Source organism: Bos mutus, chromosome 2 (assembly GCF_027580195.1).
Source record: "Bos mutus isolate GX-2022 chromosome 2, NWIPB_WYAK_1.1, whole genome shotgun sequence".
NCBI classification, from domain to species: domain Eukaryota; kingdom Metazoa; phylum Chordata; class Mammalia; order Artiodactyla; family Bovidae; genus Bos; species Bos mutus.
In genome coordinates this window covers 80005917-80026413 of record NC_091618.1, presented here as the reverse complement: position 1 = coordinate 80026413, position 20497 = coordinate 80005917, and the positions used below count along the sequence as shown (strand labels likewise).

Sequence of the window (20497 nt, the reverse complement as noted above, 5' to 3'; positions counted from 1 at the left end):
ATTTGGGGGAATATATACTCATAATAAAATCTGGCTCACATTACACATGAATTAATGTTTAAAAATTGATCACAGCTTCCCATAGCAAAAGAGCTAAATTAAAGCCTAAATAATATTCCTTAGTATTGAAAGATACCCCATACTGTGAGCTGATGCAATAGTGTTGATACAGGTAACTAAAAACTAGTTCACCAAGTTTGCAAAATTGAATATTCTATACTCTAGGTAATCTTAATTTTGCTCAGTCACTGGAAATAAGATTATTCTGGAGATGGTTTTTAAATGAAGGCAAGATAGTCCTCCATTTAGGAACATAATTTACTCTCATGAGTAGATAATCTTGTTAAAATATTGTCAGGTTAATTGAAATTGATTTCTGTTTACTAAACATAGTGAATACTAATCAAATATTAGACACTGAGGTGTTAGAGGTATTTAAACCTTTGACACATGCTGTTAGTACTTCATAGAAGGATTTCTTATCTCAGACATCAACATTGCTTTTCATCTTTTTCTTTGAAATATGTAAAGAGAAAATAAAAGGAAATGGACTGCATTATCTTTATTAAATTTTGTCAGTTGGGGATATTTGGGAGAATTTGGGATTGGTTTGGGGGGTGATTATTTATTTTCATTGCTATAAATGGCACATTTGCTTGCATCATTGAGCTCCACATAATAGCTTTTATAGGAGACAGACATTACGAGGCAATTTGAAAAGCAGGTTGAAGATAAAGCCTGAGAGCTCACATGCCCTGGCCTGGTTACTTGGCTCACTTCTGAAGCTTATTCCAAATGGACTATACAGATCTCCTGTGGTACCAGCTCTATGAAGCTTAAAGAAACATTTCCCCTAATACAAAAATAAACCCACCATAATCATTCGTTTTGGGGAAATTTTACAGTTGTTAGTTAACCTGCTCCCTTATGCCCTGCAATATTCATTAGCAGATTTCCTTGTTTATGAGTGATATTATATGGAAATGGTTATGGGAAGCTAACAGATGTAACCACTGAAATAAATTAGAAGGAAAAGTTCTGTGTTTTACAGATGGTTCTATTGAATATGCTGCCCCCACCTTTCCACTTTAACATTTAGTTTTCTTTCAACAGAAAACTTTTCTTTACCGACTATGGGAATGTGGCCAAAGTGGAGCGATGTGACATGGATGGGATGAACAGAACAAGGATAATTGATTCTAAGACAGAGCAGCCAGCTGCACTGGCACTAGACCTAGTAAACAAATGGGTTTACTGGGTAGACCTTTACTTGGACTACGTGGAAGTCGTGGACTATCAAGGAAAAAACAGACATACGATCATCCAAGGCAGACAAGTAAGTACAGTTTGGTTGGAAAATGCAGCTAAGGTAATAAAATGAATGATCTCATCCTAGGAAGAAGACTGAAAATTGCAGTGTTGAAAATTTCTTATGAAGTCAAGCTGCAGTGGGTCATAAAAATTGATGTGTTTGCTATATAGAAGAATGTTCTTTTCATAGTGCACTCCATAATACATGATGGGGGAGGACTTGCTCTCCCTCCTTCCCTCTATTTAAAACAAAAACAAAAAAAAAAACAGCACACAAAACAAAAACCAACAGAAATAAATCAAAAACAGCCAACGCAACCAGAAATTCTATGCTAGTAAGAAAGAAAAATGTTAGACTAGGACAGATGTTATGACCTACTTACTAAAAACTAATTTAAGTATTTCATTTGTAAAAACCTGAACTATCATTTGTCCTATGTGGCACTGAAGATATATATATATATATATCTCATATATATATATATGAGGAGGAAATGGCAACCCACTCCAGTGTTCTTGCCTGGAGAATCCCAGGGACAGCGGGGCCTGGTGGGCTGCCGTCTATGGGGTCGCACAGAGTCAGACACAACTGAAGCGACTTAGCAGCATATATATATATATAGCTAATAATGCAAATGGTGGCTCACAGAAGTGTTATTATTATTTTAATATGTTGGATTACTTATATTTTGCCTTCTGAAGTGTTTAAATATTTACTTCCCAGAATAAGAATTTTGTGAAAGGCACCAAGGTCACATTTTTTCTCATTTGTGTTTTTTTTCCTTTGCTGAATTATAAGTTTTTGTAAATAACATTCAGTTAAAATTGAAAAAGATCTCTAAGTGGAGATGTCTTATTCACTAGAATGCTTTTGAAATTCAATTTTATCTCACTGATCTTACTAATTTCATGTGAAATTCTCATTCTATAGAACTTCAGTAAGTGGCTTTCTTTGCTTTCTTCTATAATGCAAGGTACAAATGCTATGTAATTTTCATGTCAAGTTACTTTTCCTTTATAATCAGCATTTAACAATGAAATATTTTCACTTCCTTGGCAGATAAACAAATGCACTAATCTGATCTGGGTGTCTAAAAAAATGCATCCAATATTAAAAGTGAGGCCACTTATTTTTCTCTCACCTTCAACTGCCCTCAAAATCTTGATTTCTTTGGCCATCTTTAGTTATGACCTTAGAGCACCTAGTCTCTGAAATGATTATGATGTACCTTCTTTGGTGTACATGTAATTGAGATTTCACACCATGAAACAGGATGAGGAATTCAAATGATCTTCCCCATGGCTACTTTTAAAAGGTTTTTTTCTTTTTTAATGTCTGAAGTTTTTAATTATCCATTTTTCCCCATTTCTATTGCCTGTGTTCTGCTGGTTCCCTAAACATATGTTTAGTCTGCCACTAAGTATTCCAACATAGATAAAATTTTGTAAGAATTTGTCCTGTAATCAGAATGGCCTGTATACCACACCTAGTTCCTCCCACCTCTGCTGGGGATAGTAAGCAGAATAGCACTGTAGGTACTTTATGGTAAATAAATCCTTCTGAAGGCAAGCAGGGAGGCAGAGAGTAAAATTTGATCTTTATTGTAGTAACATGTTTTCTACCCTCATCAATTGCCACCTCTATAGTCATGCTTTCTCTCTTGGACTGTGGATTGGCAACTGAGTAGACAGCAATGTGGGTATGCCATGACCTCACACTTCCAGATGGTTGGTCCCACACTTAGAGCAAAGCATGGATAAAATAAATGGAAATTAATGGAAGACTTTAGCTTGTTTATAACTTTTATAGGAAAAACGTATTGCCCAAATCAAAATTGGGTTTTTTATATATATATATCATATTCACTATATATGTGTATATATATGTACACATATATAGTGAATATGATGTCACTTATGCAGAAAATATTATTGATAAATACACACATTCCTTCCTTTATGACACATGGTTTAGTAGCTAAGTCATGTCCAACTCTTGCGACCCCTGAACTATAGCCCCCAGGCTCCTCTCTGTCCATGGGATTCTCCAGGCAAGAATACTGGAGTGGGTTGCCATTTCCTTCTCCAGGGGATCTTCCCAACCCAGGAATCAAATCTGGGTCCCCTGCATTGCAGGTAGATGATTTACCAACTGAGCTATGAGGGAGGCCCTCCTATGACACTTACTGGGGACCTTATGACACTTACTGGGGACTAATACTAACATAAAAAGTGATTACTGAAGTTTTAACATAGAATGATTCTCTCCCTTAATTTCTAATTTGTTGCCTAGACATGAAGAATTAAAATATGTCCAAAAACAATATGAAAAACCAGTCTTCTTTTAGTCAACATCTTACATGAGAGGATCACAAATTATAATGAAGGGTCATGTAAGCTAGGAAGATAGCAAATCAAACGAACTAGCAAGATTTCCTAAGTACAAATGTTTGTGATTTTGTTCTATAATTTTTTTTAATAACAAATCATAGATAACTCTCAAATTCTCTTAACTAAAAAATCTATAATAAAAAGTGGACTGAAAGTGCAATATAATGCCAAAGAATACTGACAAATGCTTTTTCATCAAAATCTCTACAGCAATCAATTGATAGATCTACCATACCCTGGTCCAGAACCATTTTAAATTAAATATAATACAAGGAATTCCCAAAGGCCTTGCACCTAGCAGGTGCCCTGTTGTATGAGAAAATCAGTATACTCATTCTTCCTTTGCTTTACTGGAAGCTTTCCATCAATTCAAGAAGTCTATTCTTACCCATAATCCCTAAGACATCTGCCAAGTAGGAAAGTTATGCTGTTAACTGTGAAGTGTCATGGAGAACAGTAAACACTGCTATTCTCATATCACAGAGTTTCATGTTCATTATAAATAGACTTTAGAAAGAATGCAATTTCTGAGTAGAGAATGCTGACATATTATTTATAATTGTTCTAAATATATGATTTCATTGTTTATTAATTTCCATGCTGGGAATAGTAGTGTAACCTGTATTTTTTTTAAATGGGATTTTCAAAGGTGCTTTCTCATCAGTCCTTTCATAGGCAAAACCAGGATTTTATAGATTATGTATATCCATGATTATATAAAAAAGTGGCCCACAAAAATATCTCAAATTGTATGTAACAATGCCATAAGCATATTATTGAATATGCTTGAAAGTTTGATTCTCACTAGCCTTTGAAAAGTAGCTACTGAAAATGTTTTCTTCATGAAACATGGGGTTCTTAAGGCAGGAATACTGAAGTGATTTGCCATTCCCTTCTGCAGGGGACCACATTTTGTCAGAATTCTCCACAATGACCGGTCCATCTTGGGTGGCCCTACACAACATGGCTCATGGTTTCACTGAGTTAAACAAGGCTGTGGTCCATGTGATCAGATTGGTTAGTTTTCTATGATTGTGGTTTTCATTCTGTGTGCCCTCTGATAGATAATATAAGAGACTTACTGAAGCTTTCTGATGGGAGAGACTGACTGAGGGAAAAACTGGGTCTTGTTCTGATAGGCAGGGCCATGCTCAGTAAATCTTTAATCCAATTTTCTGTTGATGGGCTGAAGAAGCTGAAGTTGAATGGTTCTGTGAAGATCTACAAGACCTTCAGGAACTAATACCCCCAAAGATGTCCTTTTCATTATAGGGAACTGGAATGCAAAGTAGGAAGTGAAGAAATACCTGGAATAACCAGCAAATTTGGCCTTGGAGTACTGAATGAGTAGGGCAAGGGCTAATAAGAGTTTTGAAAAGAGAATACCCTGGTCATAGCAAACATACTTTTCCAACAACACAAGAGAATATGATACACATGGACATCACCAAATGGTCAACCAAAATCAGATTGATTATATTCTCTGCAGCCAAAGATGGAGATGCTCTATACAGTCAGCAAAAACCAGACTGGGAGTTGACTGTGGCTCAAATCATGTTTGCTTTATTGCCAAATTCAGACTTAAAATGAAGACAGTAGGGAAAACCACTAGACCATTCAGGTATGACCTATATCAAATCCTTTACAATTATACAGTGAAAGTGGCAAACAGATTCAAGGGATTTGATCTGATAGACAGAGTGCCTGAAGAGCTGTGGACAGAGGTTCATGACATTGTACAGGAGGCAGTGATCAAGACCATCCCCAAGAAAAATAAATGCGAAAAGGCAAAATGGTTGTCAGATGAGGTCTTACAAACAGCAGTAAAAAGAAGAGAAGAGAAAGGCAAAGAATAAAGGAAAGATAAACCTATTTGAATGCGAGGTCTAAAGAATAGCAAGGAGAGATAAGAAAGCCTTCCTCAGTGATCAATGCAAAGAAATAGAGGAAAACAATAGAATGGGAAAGACTAGAGATCTCTTCAAGAAAATTAAAGTTACCAAGGGAACATTTCATGAAAAGATAGGAACAATAAAGGACAGAAATGGCATGGACCTAACAGAAGCAGAAGATATTAAGACGAGGTGGCAAGAATACATAGAAGAAGTATACAAAAAAGATCTTCATGACCAGGATAATCACGATGGTGTGATCAATCACCTAGAGCCAGACATCCTGGAATGTGAAGTCAAATGGGCCTTAGGAAGCATCACTATGAACAAAGCTAGTAGAGGTGATGGAATTCCAGTTGAGCTATTTCAAATCTTGAAAGATGATGCTGTGAAAGTGCTTCATTCAATATGCCAGCAAATTTGTAAAACTCTGCAGTGGCCACAGGACTGGAGAAGGTTAGTTTTCATTCCAATCCCAGAGAAAGACAATGCCAAGGAATGCTCAAACTACTACACAATGGCACTCATCTCACATGCTAGCACAAGAGTGTTCAAAATCCTCCAAGCCAGGGCTCCACAGTATGTGAACCATGAACTTCCAGCTGGTCAATGGTTTTAGAAAAGGCAGAGGAACCAGAGATCAAATTTCCAACATCTGTTGGATCATCAAAAAAGCAAGAGAGTTCCAAAAAGCATCCATTTCTGCTTTTTTGAGTATGCCAAAGCCTTTGACCATGTGGATCACAACAGACTGTGCAAAATTCTTCAAGAGTTGGGAATACCAGACCACCTGACCTGCCTCTTGAGAAATATGTATGCAGGTCAGGAAGCAACAGTTAGAACTGGACATGGAACAGACTGGTTCCAAATCAGGAAAGGAGTATGTCAAGACTGTATATTGTTACCCTGCTTATTTAACTTATATGCAGAGTCCATCATGAGAAATGCCAGACTGGATGAAGCACAAGCTGGAATCAAGATTGTCAGAAGAAATATCCATAACCTCAGATACGCAGATAACACCATGCTTATGGCAGAAAGTGAAGAAGAACTAAAGAGCCTCTTAATGAAGGTAAAAGAGGAGAGTGAAAAGTTGGCTTAAAACTCAACATTCAGAAAACGAAGATCATGGCATCTGGCCCCATCTCTTAATGGCAAATAGATGGGGAAACAATGGAATCAGTGAGAGACTTTATTTTTAGGGCTTCAAAATCACTGCAGATGGTGACTGCAGCCATGAAATTAAAAGATGCTTACTCCTTGGAAGAAAAGCTATGACCAACCTAGACATCACATTAAAAAGCAGAAACATCACTTTGCCAGAAAGGTCCATCTAAATCAAAGTTGTGGTTTTTCCAGTAGTCATGTATGGATGTGAGAGTTGGACTATAAAGAAAGCTGAGCACCAAAAAAATTGATGCTTTTGAACTGTGGTGTTGGAGAAGACCCTTGAGAGTCCCTTGGACTGCAAGGAAATATAACCAGTCCATCCTAAAGGAAATCAGTCCTGAACATTCATTGGAAGGACTGATGCTGAAACTCTAATACTTTCGCCACCTGATGCGAAGAACTGAGTCGTTTGAAGAGACCCTGACGTTGGGAAAGATGGAAGGTGGGAGGAGAAGGGAATGACAGAGGATGAGATGGTTAGATGGCATCACCAGCTCTATGGACATGAGTTTGAGTAAGCTCTGGGAGTTGGTGATGGACAGAGAAGCCTGGTATGCTGCAGTCCATGGGATTTCAAAGGACTGAGCGACTGAACTGAACTGAATGAAACATGAATACAATTCTCCCCATACATTTTAAACTGCTTTATCTACTACTGCATAATGTATTATTTTTATAGAGAAATTTATATTAGTGAAATGTTGAATTCTTTGAGAAAAAATAAATGATAATATGCTCATGACTCTCCTACTATGGGGGTTTTCCACAGTAGTAAAAGCAATTTTTTTTTTCTTTCAAGTTGAAAGCAACATAATTAAAAAATCATAGTTATTTTTGCGCCTTTTTATAGGTCAAACATCTGTATGGTATAACTGTGTTTGAAGACTACTTATATGCAACTGATGCTGATAACTTCAACATCATAAGGATAAACCGATTTAATGGTAGTGATATTCATTCATTAATTAAAATGGAAAATGCTAGAGCAATCCGAATCTATCAAAAAAGAATTCAACCAACAGGTAAGATTCCAAGACTTCTTCATAGCCGTCATAATGGTGAATTGAATGGAGATATGACTCTTGTGCCTTTGTGTGGTGTCAAAGTGGGTGAGCCATAAATTCTCTGTTTTGATAGCAAAAATGTACATGTCTGCATGATAAAATATAATAGAGCTCCCTTCCAAAGTCTAAATGACAAATTGTTCAGTTCCTAGCGGATCATTTCTACAGCCATAGAATTGAAATGATGTCTGGATTTAAATTCAGGAAGGAACGTTCACTCTTGATGTATGTATACAGAAAACTCAGATGCTGATGCTAGAGTTTTTATTTTATCATTCTAGGAGACAACCTTCAAGTCAGGTGACTTTCTTGCAGTATCTGTCTAGTTTTTATTTCAGTCACTTGGGGGTCTCTTGATTAACTTCCCAACCATTCCTTAACACAAGTTAATTCAAAATAATTTTTACCAAGAAGGCTGCAACATTGCTAAGTATCCCTGAAAAATTATTTTGCATTGTAAGTTAATGATGCTTGTTCATCAATACAACGTAGGCTCAATTATATAGAGAATAATGTAACATACAAAACTACCACCCGAATTTTCATTATCTTTTTGTGCTTCAAATTAAAACTAATTTAGAATTATTTATCTATTAACATAAATTCAATTTAGGCAAAGTATTGTTACACATATGTTTTCAGGAAATTCAGAGTTGGGATTCTGTAGATAAAGGTTTAAATTTGGTCTTATTAATTTACCAATTATTTTTTGATCATTTATTAATACTATGTGCCAGGAACTATTTTATGTACATTGAGAATACAGCTGAGTAAAACAGACTAAAACATTATTTCCCTTATAAGATTTGCATTGTTTCAAAAAAAATACATAATATTTTTCTTTTAGAGTAAGTAAATTATTATATTAGAAGATAATAAGTGCTATGGAGAGAGAGAAAGTAGATGAGTGTCATGAATAGGATTAGTTTACAATTTTATATTTAATGATCAGAGGAAATTGTATTGAAAGATAAAATTGCATGAAGACTTGGAGTAATTAAAGAAGAGAGACAGGTAGAAAGATCAGTCAGCTCAGTTGTGTCCAACTCTTTGTGTCCCCATGGGTTGCAGCACCTCAGGCTTCCCTGTCCATCACCAACTGCCAGAGCTTGCTTAAATTCACGTCCATCAAGTTGGTGATGCCGTCCAACCATCTTATCCTCTGTGGTACCCTTCTCCTCCTGCTGTCAATCTTTCCCAGCATTGGGTCTTTTCCGGAGAGTCTGTTCTTCACATCAGGTGGCCAAAGTATTGGAGCTTCCGTGAGGAAGAGCATGCTTGGATAGTGGATAGTTCAGTGAGCAGTAAGGAGACCCATATGTCTGAAGAAGAGCAAACACAAGGAAGAAAAGCAGGCAATTAAGTTGGAAAAATGAAGGAGAACAATAACTAGTAGGGCCCCACAGACAGTTATAAAAAAGTTTGCTTATACTTTGCATGACATGGATAGTCCTTAGGTAGAGGGGTCTCAAAACCTGACTTAGTTTTTAAAGAAACCAGTAGGGTTGCTATGTTGACAGTAGGCTATGGGGAACAAAGATGGAAGGTTAGAGATGACAGTGGATTGGACCAAGATGATAGCAGTGAAAAGTAGACTGAGGATATACTTGAAGGTATAACCAACAGGCTTTCCTGATGAATTTGATATGAGTTGTACATTTAAAAGAGAGACAAAGGTGATGACAATGTGTTGAGCTGAGTAATTGGAATTACCAAGTTATTTTTGAGATTTAGGAAAACTAAGTTTGGAGCTAGTTGGTGCAAATAACATATATATATACACACATATTATTTTGAGTGCCTGTCATAAATTCAGGAGGAGATATCAAGAAGCTATTTGAATATACAAGACTGGATTTCAGGGGAAAGTCCTAGCTAGACATAGCAATTGAGCATCATTGGCATATACATGACAATTTTTTTCCTTTTAAAAGAAAGTAAAATGGATGTGATCAGCAAGGAAGTAACTATATATTGGCCATTGGATTTAACAGTGTGAAGCTTGTAGGGATCTGACAAGTGCAATTTTGTGGTGAGGAGAATGTCTGGTTAGAACAGATCTGAGAAAGGAAAGAAATAAATTGTACAAAATGAGCATGGATAACTTTGAAAAGTATTGATATTAGATGAAGCAGGGAAATGGGGAGCTGATTAAAGGGTTGCTTGGGAATTAAGATTAAAAGTAGTATTTTCCCTCCAAGATGCAGAAGCAATGGCAGATTTATATGCTAATGGGCATGATCCAAAGGAGAGAGCAAAAGTAGTGAAGAAAGTGAAAAAGTGCAGACTTGCTAATTAGCTGACAAAAGATGTTCTCTAGTGTAGAAATGGGGTGTGATTGGAAAGTAAAAGCAATGCTTTTGGGCAAAACAGATAGTTAAACTACACTACAGCTATCTTTTCATTTGTAGAATGTGGAACATAAAAAGCATAGCATAGTTTTCAAAAGCACATAAGTTTTAATATTAGAAAAAAATTATCGTATTATTCATCACAATTCCAAGTGGTGATTAAAAAGAAATGTACTTACAATCATATAAAAATCTTACTGATTTTATTCCTTTTTTCTTTGACCTGTGTTTCTTTTTCTCATCTTCTCCGCCTAGTGCTTTTCCTATTTTTTTTTTGTTTTGTTTTGTTTTTCTCTAATTTCTACACTCATGAAATATTCTACTATTCCATAATACCTACATGCAAACTCAACCTTCTCCTTTAACAGTTACAATGCACACACACACACACAATTCATGTGTGGGAAGGTTCTCCAAATGACAATGAACACAAAATTGAAAAAAAAAATGAATTCAGCACTTCTCAATAAAGGTGATCACTGAATCACATTTATTCTAGTTTAGTATGCTTGTGTGCTTAGTCATTCAGTCATGTCCAACTCTTCGCGATCCTCTGTCCATGGGATTTTGCAGGGAAGAATACTGAAGTGAGTTTCCACAACAAACTGTGGAGATTTTTTAAAGAGATGGGACTATCAGACCACCTGACCTGTCTCCTGAGAAGTCTGTATGCTGGTCAAGAAGTAGCAGTTAGAACCGGAAGGAGTACATTAAGGCTCTGTATTGTCACCCTGCTTATTTAACTTCTATGTAAAGTACATCATATGAAATGCAGGACTGGATGAAGCACAAGCTGGAATCAAGATTGCTGGGAGAAATATCAATAACCTTAGATACGCAGATTACACCACCCTTACAGCAGAAAGTGAAGAAGAACTGAAGAACCTCTTGAAAGTGAAAGAGGAGAATGAAAAAGTTGGTTAAAACTCAACATTAAAAAGACCAAGATCATGGCATCTGGTCCCATCACTTAATGGCAAATAGATGGGGAAACAATAGAAACAGAGACTTTTTTTGCACTCCAAAATCATGGCAGATGGTTACAGAAGCTGTGAAATTAAAAGACACTTGCTCCTTGGAAGAAAAGCTATGCCAAATATAGATAGCATATTAAAAAGCAGAGACGTTACTTTGCTGATAAGGGTCCATTTAGTCAAAGCTATGGTTTTTCCAGTAGTCATGTATGGATGTGAGAGTTGGACCATAAAGAAAGCTGAGCACTGAAGAATTGATTCTTTTGCACTGTTTTGTTGGAGAAGACACTTGAGAGTCTCTTGGACTGCAAGGAGATCAAAGCAGTCAATGCTAAAGGAAATAGCTGAAATTCTAATACTTTGGCCTGATGCGAAGAACTGACTCATTTGAAAAGACCCTGATACTGGGAAAGATTGAAGGCAGGAGGAGAAGGGGACCACAGAGGATAAAATAGCTGGATGGGATCACCAACTCAATGAACATGAGACTGAGCAAGCTCCAGGAGTTGGTGATGGACAGCAAAGCCTGGCGTGCTACAGTACATGGGCTTGCAAAGAGTCAGACACTTAGCAGGGTCAGTCAGTCAGTCACTAAGTCTAATAGTGGATTATTTCAGAAGAAATCCTTTTCTGCTTTAACTACGAACCGGGGTTATTTTAGCAGTATTTTTTTGTATTTGTCACAGATATGTTTTTTTTTTAAGTGTGATAAACATGTACCAAAAAATCATGTTACTTTTATTTGGTTTGCATGTTCACAGGTTAGATTAATATAAAAGCATTTTACCTCTTACAATTTTTTTTAAGGTAGCCTTAGGAGTATTTGGGCAAATCCCTACCTTTCATGGGGTTTAAACTCTTTTCCAACTGATTATGATATGATATAGTTGGGTAGATAGATTATTTGTCTAGAATTCCCTCTTATGTGCTGTCAAAGTTTCAACATACTGATGCATGTAATTATATCTCCTTTGGAGAATTTCAAGCATGCTGTTTTTCATTTGTTGTAGTCAGAAGCCATGCGTGTGAAGTGGATCCATATGGAATGCCAGGGGGATGTTCACACATCTGTCTTCTCAGCAGCAGTTACAAAACACGGACCTGTCGCTGCAGGACTGGCTTCAACTTGGGAAGTGATGGCAGGTCATGCAAAAGTATGTTATTGAAAATCAAACATTTGCCAGCAGCTAATGCTTCAGAGCAGGATTCTTAGTATTAATTAGGAGCATCAACGTCAGTTAAATGTGAGCTATCACCAGGTCAAATTCGCTGTGAAATGTATACTAGACATTTTTCTCAAAATCAATATTTAGGTTTATTTTTTCTTTTGTATGTGCATGCTAATGTGAATGAGAAACCTAATTGGACTGTAGAGTCACTAAATTTATGGATCTTTGAGAAACATACTTTAGGGAAGATTTTTAGGAAATCCTTTCCTTAATTACCTAAAAAATGTTTGTGATCTAATGAGCCTCAATTATTGGTTGGCCAGATTTTCTCTTTTCTGAACCAAGATGCTGCTTCTAATAATAGATGTGTTGTTTAGTCCAACAGAAATCCACATAAAGTAATACTTCACCTTACCAGCATTGGGGGGTGAAATTTATTTTATTATTTCGTTTTCCATGTAACCAGAGCTATACTAATTAAATATTAATCTTTTTAATAATTTTGTTGAAAAGCTTTCTAGTAGCTAGACCTTTGTTTTATTTCTTATATATGCCAAAAAATTTCATTGTTCTTAATTGTTCATAATCAGATATAGTATTAATGTTCCTCATAGAGATGGTATCCATGTCGAGACTATCAGTCTATTTCCCAAATACCATAATTTTTAAGGTTATGATGTTTGCTTTTTACAATGTATATTTAATTGTTCTTAACTTTTGTTAAGTTTAAATTTTGCACAAGTATAATTAAGGTCTTCATAATCAGATATAATATTAATATCCCTCATAGAAATGGTATCCATGTTGAGATTAACAGTCTTTAAATGTTTTCCCAAAACCATATTTTTTTATGTTTATCTCTCTTTCATCATGACCTTTTTTTTCTGTCTGTTCTCTGTTTCTGTGGTCACTGTCCTGCCATCTCTTTCTTTCTTGCCATTGGCTTGCTAAAGATGGTGAGATGAGACCTCTAAATTTATTATAATTTTAAATCTAAGTGGCTAGAATTCATAGCATAAGTACTGTTAAATTAAGAACCCAAAAGGCTTAACTGTGATAAAATATATGCATTTTTGTACTGTTTAAAATTTCTAACTTTATAGCAAATGCTAGGAATATTATAGTGACACCAACTCTGATGTTCACGAAGTCCTCTAGATAATTGAGGACACTGTGTCCGAAGCCTCAAGATAGGAGATGTGTGTGTGTGTGTGTGCATGTGTGTGTGTGTGTGTAACCAGCCTTTAAGCCACTCTGGTCACCACTTGGAAAGTGATGGCATGTTATACAAAAATATAAACATGCACACTTATGCATATATAAATATACATGCATGTGTAGGTGTGCATATACATGTTTGTTATATGGGAAAACCAAACCAAAAGCCCCTCTTCCTTTCCTCTTGATATACACGAAAGAAAAAGACTGATGTGGAAAAGTTGCGTCGTGTTAAGTCGCTTCAGTCAGGTTCGACTCTTTGTGACTCTGGACTGTAGCTCTCCCGGCTCCTCTGCCCATGGAATTTTCCAGGCAAGAATACTGGAGTTGGTTGCCATTTCCTCCTTCAAGGGATCTTTCCAACTCAGGAATCCAACAGCCTCCTTTATGTCTCCTGAATTGGCAGGTGCATTCTTTATCAGTAGTGCTCCTGGGAAGCCCTCAATCATGGTAAATTAAATTAACATTTAAATGAATAGAAACAATAATATCTATTTTAAGCAGAAAGAATCAAACACAAATAGATAGGTACTTAAAAAATCATTGAGGTGCCTGAAGCAACAGCTTCTAGACTGACTCAGGGATTTTCCTTTTATAGCCACCACAGATTAGCCTGGCTTAAGCTGAAACATCTACCACCATCAGAAGCTAGGGCATCAGGAGGCCACCAATGGCAATGATAACTTCAAAAACACCATTTTAGCTGAGTTCTACTGACTAAGAAGTTTGCAACATAACTATTAGCTTCAGAAATTAAATATACTGGCAAACAAAACAAAGCACAATCAAAAGAAGCCTTTTTCCTTGCCACTTGATATACACAATAGAAGATTAATGTAGAAAAATTCAGTTTCTCCATTAGATGAGTACCAGCAGAAGCAGCCAAATATGGTCTCATTTTCACATTCCAAACTCAAGTTAGTATATCTTGTACTAACTCAACTTGGATTTAGGTACTTAAATAAAAATTAGAGCCATGGCTATATTAGTGTCTGAGGAGTGTAATTTTTAGTTTTCAATTGTTTATAATAGAAGAAAACACATTAGAAGAAAGTTAAGGTACCCAGTGATTGAAAAAAAAAAAAAAACTGAATAAAACAATAGGAAAACAGTTACCATTTTTGTTTAAAATATGCATGTACATGTACACACGTATTAAACTGATTAGGTCTACTGATTACTAATTAATGCATCAATTAAAAATAAATATATGTTAGCAGAAATAAATGTTAGCAAAAATGAGTATTGAGAAACCAGTGTTCTTATGCATCACTAATAGAACTGGAAAATCTATATATAATATAATATAATATATTATATATTATAAATTGATATCACTATTGGAAAGACATTTGATAATACATACAAAAGACACAAAACTGATAACATCCTTTAGCATCTACTTTTGACTAAAGAAATCCATTGTAAATGCATGTGTGATAACAAAACCCCAGAAACCATCTAAATATCCTACAATAGGTAAGGAGCTGACTATATTATATTGCCTCTCTAACAATATACTGCCATTGATACTGCCTCTCTAACATGATACTGCCATTGAAAAGAATGTTTTGAAGATCTTTTAATAACAGAAAAAAGTATTGTTAAATTTTTTTAAGCGCTAAAATGCATACTTAAGATCCCATTTAAAAAATAAAGTATTCATATAATGTTGGTAGGAAATTCACAGGAATGTTAATTTTCAGAAGAATTTACTTTTTAATAGTGTACAATGATATTGTTTTAAAAAAATAAAAAGAAAGGTAAACACTGAGCGGTTGTAAGAGTAATGAGGAAGAAGAGGGCTGTTAATATTGTTCAACCAGTAATTCCAGTTCTGGAAATATATACTAAGGGATCATCTAAGAAAATATATAAAATACCAGGTTGAAAAACTGCATATCTAAGTGTTATTATAATAGGAAGATAAAACCAACTGAGGAATGATTTGACAAATTATCATATATTAGACTGACCCTACTTAAGAAATGTTAAGACTTAATGGATCAACATAGAATATAATTTTAATGCTAACATTTAGTAATAAAAACAGAATGCAAAAGTATCCTCTTCTTACTAGTGTGCATTAGAAAAATAGCTAGATAAATTAAAAATAGTCACACAGAGGCATATAATATATCCATGAAAATGAATAAGAACTATAACAAGCAGAGATGAATATCAAGTATATAATAATAAAATCAACTCATAGCACACATGCAGTTCAAACATGCAAAAGTCAAACTACTGTTGAGAAATACAAACAACTTATGTGCCAAAACTTCTAAAAATTACATGATAAACAATATCCATATTATTGTATATAACCAGAGAAATTGGTTGTCTCTGGGATGGAAAGGAATAGATTTTGGGACATGTGCATGCATTCTAACATCCTGGAGATATTCTTAAGATCTGTGCTAGGTACATGAGATATGTTTTATTTTTATTCTTTAAATATTAAAATTATATATACTATATATTTAGTATGGGCTTCCCTGGTGGCTCTGATGGTAAAGAATCCGCCTACAGTGTGGGAGACCTGGGTTCGATCCCTGGGTTGGGAAGATCCCATGGAGGAGGGCATGGCAGCCCACTGCGATATTCTTGCGTGAATAATCCCCGTGGACAGAGGATCCTGGTGGGAGTCCATGGGGTCACAAAGAGTCAGACATGACTGAGCAACTAAGCACAGCACCATATTCATTAACACTAATTTTGAAAGAAAATAAGAGAGACCATATATAAAATGATAATATAGTTTGCATTGAAGGTGTTGTATTTATGAGTACTTTGTTTTTCTTTTTTCTCCAAATTTTAATAATATAGTTACTTTAAGTTAATAGGAATTACGTTTATGATATATTTATCCAAATATAATAGTCATATATCTTCAGTTTTAATGAAACTTTATATGTTTTCCTTTCTGTATGAAATTTTCCCTTCAAATTATATAACTAAACTAAGTATAATGTGCCCTACCAATAGGAGAGCCTTGCATGTAGTTTCATATAAACGTCAAAATAAGTTCATTCATTCTGTAGAAAAAACTTCCTTGATTCTGGCATTTTAACCCAGGACACAGATTTTTGTTTTCTTTAGTTTTTGATAAAGACTGTTTTGTATGTCAGTTACTGGCAGACAGCATTAACCTCTAAAATTCTAATTAAGATATGGAAGAAGTGATGCTGTAACTGGCATTTGATTTCATTTCTTAAAGAAATAAATCATACAAACTAATATATTTAAATACTTAAGAATACTTAAGTATTTACTTAAAGTATTTACTTAAGTATTTACTTAAAGAAATAAATCATACAAACTAATATATTCGGTGCAAGTTATGTGATAGTGTGTGATTATTTTTGCTTCCCTTGTTAGTCTGCAATGCAAATTCTGAGTAGGGGGCATGTTTTAAATATTCTGAAGTTTTCAACATTTTCAAACATAATGAATGCTACAGTTAGTATCTACAGATGTGTTAGATAGATTATAATGAGTTGTAAAATTAAATGTGCTGGATGTTTCCATAAATGTCCATTTTACACTTACAAGTTATCAATTATTTATCATGTTTTTGCTACATAGACAGTTACAGACTGAAGAATAATTAACTTAATATAACCTATTCATGGAAGTAATTTCTGTTTGAATTAAAGTAATACAATTAGCTGGCTGGCCTTCTTACATCAAGATACATTTGGCATATTTTAGGGTTTAATTTTTGGTATTGAATTTAAAAAACACTAATTGAGCCAGTTAATTAAACAGTGGCATTATGCATTGTAAAGAAGATTAGGCAGTATCAGTTGTTTATGTTTGTAATCTTTCTTCTGCAGGACCAAAGAATGAGTTGTTCCTCTTTTATGGGAAAGGACGCCCAGGAATTGTTAGAGGAATGGACTTGAATACCAAAATAGCTGATGAATACATGATCCCCATAGAGAATCTGGTAAACCCACGTGCTTTAGATTTTCATGCAGAAACCAGTTATATCTACTTTGCTGACACCACCAGTTTCCTAATTGGCCGGCAGAAAATAGATGGCACAGAGCGAGAAACCATTCTGAAAGATGGTAAGTGACAATGCGTAACACAGATTTCAGACTGCCCACAAACAAAGCATTTTAAAGGATAAATCTAATGTCTGTCAAGCTAAATTTAAGAAGAATCCAAGTGACTGTTGATTTAAAAATATTTGTTAATTTCATTTTCTTTAGTACTAATATTTCTAATGCTTTTTTCCACATACCAGCTTATTAAAGCTTTCATTGTAAAATAGAATTGCAGTTGTCCTCTATGCTTTAAATATTATGGGAATTAAATTGAGCAATGTATCCACCTTCATGGGAAATGTAGATTTACACTTTTATGTTTACAGTGCTATACAGTAGAATATAAGATTTAACAGGACATCAGAGACTCTTTTAATACTTGGTTCTTACTAGGATATTGGTCATGTTGCTCAAAGTGTATTAAAAATATCAGTGTCCCCATTGCCATCACAATTCTTGCATAGTGTTTTTTATTTTATAAGACATTGCATATTGAGTTCTTTAGAGTTACTCTTGAAATGTCCAATTATCTGCAGATAAATTTTTATATCTATTTTTATTATAAATACATTGTTATTGCATATATTTAAGTATATATGCATATACTTTATTAAAATCAGTGAGTTTCATAAATTGCTTGGTTTAGAACAACCAATCAATTAACAAAATTGTATAACTTTTATATGAGTAGAAAACATCTGTAATAATCAGGCACACTATATCTTTGACAGCTAGTTACCTTTAGGAATGTTGCTAATGATTCTGGACTTCAGTTTCCTCACATATACAGTTTGCTTACTTCTCAAATATTTAAAAGCTGCTTGATTTAAGGACATTGATCATATGCTTATTATATGAAGGACACTGTACTAGCTATCAGAGGAGATAAAATAAATGTTAAGAAATGGCTACTGTCTTCAAGGAGTTCATAATCTACCTTTGGAGATAATATAAGCATCTCCAAAATATAAAGACTTTGTAGCATTTAATTTAACAAGTTCAGAGCTGGCCCAAAGAGATGCATGATTAATGGAGAATGTCTTTGTAGTAAGAATACACAGGAAGTAAGAGATATCTTTTTTTCAAGATTTTTTTTAATGTATATATATATTTTAATTTGGCGGCATTTGGTCTTAGTTGTGGCACATGGAATCTTTGTTGAACATATGAGATCTTTCACTGCGGTGCACACAGGACTCTCTGGTTGTGGCACAAAGGCATGCAGACTCGGTAGCTGCTTCCTGACAACTGGGATCATAGTCCATCACCAAAGATCAAACTTGCATCCCCTGAATTGCAAGGCTCATTCTTAACCACTGGACCATGGTGGAAGCCCCAGAGTTGTCTTTATGTGGGGATTCTCAGAGAACTTTTTTCTGAAGAAAGTGGTATTTGACCTAGAGCTTAAAGGAAGAATGTCAAAGGGGAGTGGAGGATACTTCAGCATCAGGAATTCCATGAGAAAACAAAACACCAAAAAACATACCCAAGAAAGAGGATGAGAAGAACGTTAAATAGGTCACTACTGTAGGTTTAATTTACAGGTAATGATGACAGAGCAGCTGTGGATCCCAAAGGTGGTGAAATCAGAAGCCTTAAAGGTGAGGTGAAAGGGCTTGGATAGAATCCTGAAGGGGTAAGAGGAAATCATTTTTTAGCCAAGGAATAATGTGAATGAAAAGATATTTTGGAGAATCAGTCTGATAGTGGAGTAGAGTGAATCAGATAGTGGAAGAAGACAAAAGTAGAGAAAAAGTAAAGAAAAAGTAGAGAAAAGTAGGGAAATAGACTAAAATTATTTACAGCATGAGTGGTAGTGAATGGTGGTGTCTCCTGTCTTGTAGAGGAATTGGGGACAGCCTAAGAAGATGATTCATTCACTGCATGTTCACTTTAATCCAAACCTTTAATGATAAAATGTATACCTTCTGCAAGTGACAAATGAAGTCCTAAAATGAAGAATATCCTTGTTTTTGTCTTTTTTATAGTTTACTGATTAAGGCAATATAAATTTACCATGACTTAAACACCCAAGGAGTGTCTGATTAGAGTTAAGATTTTTACTCTAAATTGAACGAGGCAGAGGCTGTCTGCCTACTTTTCTCTGAAATGCAATAACAGATACTAGGAACCTGACAATTTTAGAAGGACAATGAACTTACATATTCGAAGTACAAGCATTTGGATTGCTCTCATTTTGATGTAGACATTTTTAAGAGGGACTGAAATGTAATATAGAGGATTCTTGGTTTCTTTTCAAAAAGTGTCAGTTCCTGTGCTATGAATGAATGTTCCAGCTAACAGTTCTAACTTTGGTAACCATATCTTCTCAGTGACATTGGGGTTTTGTATATTCTTCCACAGCAGCAGAGGTCAACTCAAATAGCTGTTTGACTGCCAGGCATGTTCTGTACAGTGTCTACAGTGTTGCGTTGGCAGCAGGAAGGTTATAAAAGCATTTTGTTGATTGTCATACCTGAATATGTATTCAGCATCTTGATAATCCTAGAGAAGGTATAGCTTAATATCATTTTTGTTAGTTTATATTATTTCTTATCAGTAAGGAGAATAATAATAGACATTATGCTACAAGATTAGCATGTCAGAACAGAACTTACATTTGGCAAATGAAAACTTGTGATTCTTGGGATTGGAAAAGTTAAGTTCTGTATGTGTTCGCTCATTTAACTAGATTGTCTACCAACTAACCTGAAGACTGAGAACTAATGCTTGGTTTGACAAATGATTTTGTAAGCTTAATAGAAATTCTGAGTCTTAGATAAATTTGTACAGTTCAAAGTACTAGGCTTCATGATTTTGCTGATTTTACATCAAACGTAAACATCTTGGTCATATCCTCTACAAGCTCAGATTCTTTGTATATAAGAAAAAAAAAACAGCA

The 20497-nt window shown here is 35.0% G+C and overlaps 1 protein-coding gene across 1 annotated transcript in view; it reads left to right on the top strand.

Moving 5' to 3' along the window:
- LRP1B (LDL receptor related protein 1B) overlaps positions 1–20497 on the top strand; it is a 1793119-nt gene that overhangs the window by 831453 nt on the left and 941169 nt on the right. The window contains exons 7-10 of the mRNA XM_070360639.1: positions 1114–1336; positions 7615–7786; positions 12164–12307; positions 17380–17616. Of these exons, the coding sequence (XP_070216740.1) occupies positions 1114–1336; positions 7615–7786; positions 12164–12307; positions 17380–17616 (776 nt within the window). The remainder of the gene's footprint in view (positions 1–1113; positions 1337–7614; positions 7787–12163; positions 12308–17379; positions 17617–20497) is intronic.